This window comes from Pristiophorus japonicus, chromosome 17 (assembly GCF_044704955.1).
Source record: "Pristiophorus japonicus isolate sPriJap1 chromosome 17, sPriJap1.hap1, whole genome shotgun sequence".
NCBI lineage: Eukaryota > Metazoa > Chordata > Chondrichthyes > Pristiophoridae > Pristiophorus > Pristiophorus japonicus.
This window is the reverse complement of record NC_091993.1, coordinates 99,554,032-99,560,031: the sequence shown is the minus strand read 5'-3', so window position 1 is coordinate 99,560,031 and position 6,000 is coordinate 99,554,032. Positions and strand designations below refer to the sequence as shown.

The 6,000-nt window shown below is 40.6% G+C and overlaps 1 protein-coding gene across 3 annotated transcripts in view; it reads left to right on the top strand.

Moving 5' to 3' along the window:
* The first annotated feature begins 4,346 nt into the window (after window positions 1-4,346).
* LOC139227872 (TBC1 domain family member 22B-like) overlaps window positions 4,347-6,000 on the top strand; it is a 498,740-nt gene continuing 497,086 nt past the window's right edge. For all 3 annotated transcript variants that reach the window (XM_070858968.1, XM_070858967.1, XM_070858966.1), the window contains exon 1: window positions 4,347-4,591. In XM_070858968.1, the coding sequence (XP_070715069.1) occupies window positions 4,536-4,591 (56 nt within the window). In that variant the 5' untranslated portion in view covers window positions 4,347-4,535. The remainder of the gene's footprint in view (window positions 4,592-6,000) is intronic.

The following is a 6,000-nucleotide window of genomic DNA, read 5'->3' as shown; positions in this document are numbered from 1 at the left end:
TCCATTGATGCCATTAGGTCTACTATCATTATCATGTGATTTGACAGCTATAATAAGATAGTGCTCAGTAGGGGCATGGATCATGTTGTTGTTTCTCAGGATGGCAACACAACTGGACCCTCTTGTCAGCACCCTAGATGTCTGCACATGTGTCAGAGAGAATGCAGGCTGTCCATTTGGTAGAAAAAGTGGTGGAACCTGCACCTGATCCAATTTATGGATGCAAGGGCTACTGCAATCTGAAGTGGCTCCTATGCGCACACAGAAAATAGCCACTTCATGTACTCTTGCTACTCAGTTAGCATCAAGAAAAAGCACACATCTAGATTTAGGACGATATTAATCACTCACTGTAACCAAGGGGAAGCATTATGGAATCGAGCACTTAAAGTCTGGTTGCACTGAAGTTGTTTCCGTAGTGTTCTGTCAAAGATTTGCCAGGATATTTCATCATGACAGAAATAGAATATTGTGAGTAGCGGGGGTGATTCAAGACATATTTATGGAGGCATGTGAAGGTGTTGATAGGATCCTTTAAGCAGTAGCTACATTTTCAAGTTAAGAGGACATCTAACTGAAGCTATTGAAGTTTCATTAAAATAGCCAAATTAAGCTCTTATCTATTGTAGCCCATCAGTCTCCACACTGGAAATGCATATGATATACAAAATTGGCAAGATCCAAAATGACAGTATTCTGACTAATTTCATCATTGGTAATGCCACTTTATACCCAAAAATCACACATTACCAATTGCAACATGTAGGATGCTGACTAGTATTTGGTGCTAAATTCCACCCATTCATAGTCAAAAGGCAGAAAATCTAGTTATGACAATTAAATAAGCAGCCTATTGTTTATGTGAAATCAGATTAATCAGGGCTGAAAATTTACTACACATCACACAATTCAAAATGATCCAGAGAAGAATCAAGGCATTAGAAGGTAGAAGTTTCCCTCTTTGTTGTGCCCGGTGAATGCTCAATTCCAGGCACAGTGAAGATGATAATGAGAGGAAAGATTGAGTAGAATGGGCTTATATTCTCTGGAATTTAGAAGAATGAGAAGTGATCTCATTGAAACATATAAGATTCAGAGAGGGCTTGACAGGGTTGATGCTGAGAGGCTGTTTCTCCTGGCTGGAGAGTCTAGAACTAGGGGGCATGGTCTCAGGATAAGTGGTCGGCCATTTAGAAAGAAAGACTTGGATTTATATTGCACTTTTCACAACCACCGGACATCTCAAAGTGCTTTACAGCCAATAAAGTACTTTTGGAATGCAGTCACTGTTGTAATTTAGGACTGAGGTGAAATTTCTTCACTCAGAGGGTTGTGAATCTTTGGAATTCTCTACCCCAGAGGTTTGTGGATCCTCAGTCGTTGAGTATATTCAAGGCTGAGATAGATAGATTTTTGGACTCTTAAAGGAATCAAGGGATATGGGGTTCAGATGGGAAAGTGGAGTTGAGGTCGAAGTTCAGCCATGATCTTACTGACTGATGGAGCAGGCTCGAAGGGCCGCAGAGCCTACATCTGCTCCTATTTCTTATGTTCATAAGTCTCTGCCCCACAATGCTGCCCCTAGATTTCCTGGGCTTCTCCAAAATAGCGTACCTTGATCTTCACTTGGAGTGGACATAGCCCTAGTTTGAGAGATAATGAGATGGGAAATTGACACGGTAGGAGGGGAAGGAAGATGAGAAACAGGTTGAGGGTGAGGCCTCTCACCCTCCAGCCTCGTGGAGAATGGATAGAGGATTAAGGGTGAGATGTGACTGTGGCGTGAGGAGGAAGGAAAAATGCAGGGTTTGAGCAGATAATTCAAAAGGGAAGAAGTAGGGGTGGTAATGGGAGAGAGGGGGTACGGATAAGTATGTGATGCAGGAAGGAATTGGAAAGGAGCCATTGACGGCTTCAGGCCAAATTTTCCCCACAATCTCCATCAGAAAAAAAAGCACGCAGCTTTCAGTGGCTCTTTTTCCTGCCAAGTGCCAACTAATGCTACCCAATACTGTCCCCCCCCCCCCACCTGAAAGGAAAGAAAAGGATGGACATGGAGAAACAGGTAGAGGATCAAAAAGATTAATTAGGAAGAGAGAAGCAGAAGAAGAGACAAACAGCAACATAAAACACTTAAACGAGATAGAATTCTACAACCTAACTGTGCGCAATGTCATGAGAGATCCCCTAATATCATACTGTGATATATTCACAGAGCACAGCGCACACAGCTTTTTATAATGGCAGACAGCATTTCAGAAGTTCTGGAAGCTTCTGGTCAGCTGACTCATTTATTCACCTTTAGTTGCAGTAACACAATATGTCCACATCCACAGTGTGGAACTACAACATGACAAGCTTACAGATATTACACATACATATATTAAAAATCTTACAATCTGTGTGCATTTTCTGTTGTAATATTTTTGTCACGCATTGCCATTGCACATCCACAGTGTGGAACTACAACATGACAAGCTTACAGATATTACACATACATATATTAAAAATCTTACAATCTGTGTGCATTTTCTGTTGTAATATTTTTGTCACGCATTGCCATTGCAAATTTCTGTTCCAAATTTATAATAGGAACTGCCCAGTAAGTGTAATTGCATCTTCCTGCCAATGGTGGCACTGTACTGCCCCAGTTTTGTGTCTCCCAGCTCCTCAGCATGCATGCAGAGAAACTCTTATGCTCCATCATCTGTTTTATTGCTTTATCAAAATACCACCAGTTTTACTATTTCAGTATCAATAATAATATAAAATCAAAGTATTAAGTAAAGATAAACTGAATGTTGACTGAATTATATTTGCGTGCCTCAGTCCAGTGAAACCCTCGCCATCTTTACCTCAAGACTGCACTTGGTCTTGACTCCTTCTGTGCAATTACATGAGATATATATTCAATATCAACATTTGCAAAGGTAGGGTGTTTTTCTAATTGCTAATCTATTTTTTCCAAAGTGTGTAATGAAACCAAATAGGCTGATTGTATATGTGAAAAATTACAAATATTATTTATCTTCAAATTGCATCTAATTTTTTTGATTAAATAGTATATTTATCACTGTCCAGTGTCTTCCTTTTTTTCTACATGCCAATTCATGATTCAGTTTCATATACAGATTGCAGTAAACTCTCACCAAGATGCAAGTTGGACAATTAATGGACCATTTGACTGTAAACATAGTCATATACTGGCTTGGATTTTGTCAGCAACAACTTTCATTTATATAGCACTTTTAACTAGTGCTTCACAGGATCATAATCAAACATTGATGAGGAATTTTATTTTTATTCATAATACTGCAAATATAAACTTTCTTCGTACCCATTCTCCAGTTATGACATTTTTAAAGTTGGTACACATATGCACACAGTTACATTATTGCGCAGATGATTACCAATGTTCCTTCATTCCCTTGTCAGCTGTGGCTCAGTTGCCTCTGAGTCAGAAGGTTGTGGGTTCAAGTCCCACTCCAGAGACTTGAACACAAAAAATCTAAGCTAAGGGAGTGCTGCACTGTTTGAGATACTGTCTTTCGGATGAGACGTTAAACCGAGGACCCATCTGCCCTCTCAGGTGGACGTAAAAGATTCCATGGCACTATTTCAAAGAGCAGTGGAGTTATCCCAAGTGTCCTGGCCAATACTTATCTCTCAATCAACATAACAAAACTTATATCTCAATCAACATAACAGATTATCTGGTCATTATCACGTTGCTGTTTGTAGGAGCTTGCCGTGTGCAAAATAGCTACCGCATTTCCAACATTACAACAGTGACTCCACGACAAAAAGTACTTCATTGGCTGTAAAGCGCTTTGGGACGTCCAGTGGTCGTAAAAGGCGCTATATAAATTGAAAAAAAAAATTGGTGTCTATTTAGGGGTTTTGCCCAACAAATAAAACTTTCAAAATTAGTTTGAGTTTTCAAGATCCCACTTCAATTAAAGTTAATTTGAAAGTTTGGATTCTTTTAAACTTGACTTGAATTCGAGAGTAACTTGGCTATATTGGCAGAACTGAACAATTCTGCCTACTCCAGTGGCACTGTGTGGATTAGAGGGGAAAAAGCAAATACCTCAATGATCTGTCAACATGGCTAGTTGAGAGTAATCTAATCTCTCCCTCTTGTATTTAAAAGTCATTCCGTGCAGTTATGATTTAGCTGCTGGGATCGATGCCTGCTCTGTGGACACCTGCCCAACTCGGCCTGTCAATCAGCCGGGTGCCATCACCAAGGAGACGTCCCACCCGCAAACATCGCTGCTCCTAATTGGCCGGCAGGCTGCGGAGTCCCACCCCCGGCCAATGAGAAGCGAGCTTTGGTCCGGGCGCCAACATGGCCGCTCACTGTACAGTTTTTTAGCCTTTATTTCAAATTTTAACCTTTTCGGCGGGGGGCGAAACCCATCCGCGTTGCTGCTTTCTTACATTCAGTCAGGCAGTCAACGTTTCGGGCTGAAGTGATTTTAAAGCGGCCGGCCGGCCGGCGGGTCGGCCCGGTACTGTGAGCGGAGGGAGTTATGGCGAGCGATAGCAGGAGGCAGTTCTGGAAGCGGAACACCAAGGTTCCCGGAAGGTTCGTGCACTCGCTCACTGACTCCGGGACAGCTTGAACTCGCGACTGATGCTGTTTGTGACCATTTCCTGCACCTTCTACGTGCTGGTCTTTTTTTTTGCTGTGCTATTTGCTTCTGAGATTGCAAAGTTGCCCCCCCCCCAGTTTCTGAACCTTATTTCCAGACCAAATACTGTATTTAGTAAAGAGGGAGAGCGAGCATCTGGTTGATGCACTCACACGGACATGTTTGCCAGGGTCTCAGTCCCAATAGCACCGTGCAGCTCATTTCATTGCTCTTTTTGCTAATGCACCTGAATGCATTTTTAATGTCAACTGCACAGCGTATTGGCCATTGAAATCTTAGTGCAGGCAGCCTTTGCAGAAACACTAGTTGTCCGACTTGACAGGCCAGCTCTCATTCCTTATCCTCAACTGTCGCGTCAGTTTACATCTTGAGTTTGATTGCAATCGAGATGTGTTCACAGCAGCGTGTAACTTTTGAAATGGCTGGTTCAATGTTCGTTATGTCAAAAACGGTACAAATGCACCTGTTCCTTGGAAAAGGCAATCTTACTTGGCAAAGAAACACACAACATAGGCCATCTCCACATTCGCCAGTTGGTCAAACAGTACTTTCCTGCTCGCTTGCCATCCCCTTTCGTATTCCTCTTTTTCAATCAACTATCTAAATCTGTGTTAAAAGTATCTATAAATTCTGCATCAAAATAGTATATAACAGATAATTCCATATTCTAACCACCCTCAATATTCGTTTCTACCTTTCTCTTTAATTATTGTGATGATCTTAAGTTTGTTCTTACTAACCAACAGCAAGCTCATTTTGGTGATCTTCTGTATATTTTTAATTGTATTGTGTCAATATTGAGTTTCACCAAGCATGAGAGCAACATGCCCCAATTATTTGTAATGATTGATGCACATGTAGAATGTGCCTGTAACTTGTTCGACGAGCAATAATGACTGTCAACATTTGTGTTCACTCTCCAATAAACTTTGTTTACATTGGAAGACTGTCCATTGTTACATTTTCTTTAATATTTTTTGTTAAGTTTTCATCTCTATTAAACATGTTCATAGCTGTTGTTAATATGTTGTACAATTAGTGTGTAATTTTTTTAATGCATTTTTAAGATCAAAATGTAAAAAATTCCAAAGACTTCAGTCGCACAAATCCACATCTGCTGTGGCTTGTATCTATTCTTGCAAAACATATGTCCAAATATATTCAACCCTCAAAGTCCTGGTAGTGTACTTTCAAGCAATTGAAACATTCTTCATGGGGAAAATGCTTGAAACTATCATTAAGGAAGAAATAGTGGGACATCTAGATAGGAATAGTGCAATCAAGCAGACGCAGCATGGATTTATGAAGGGGAAATCATGTTTAACTAATTTACTGGAATTCT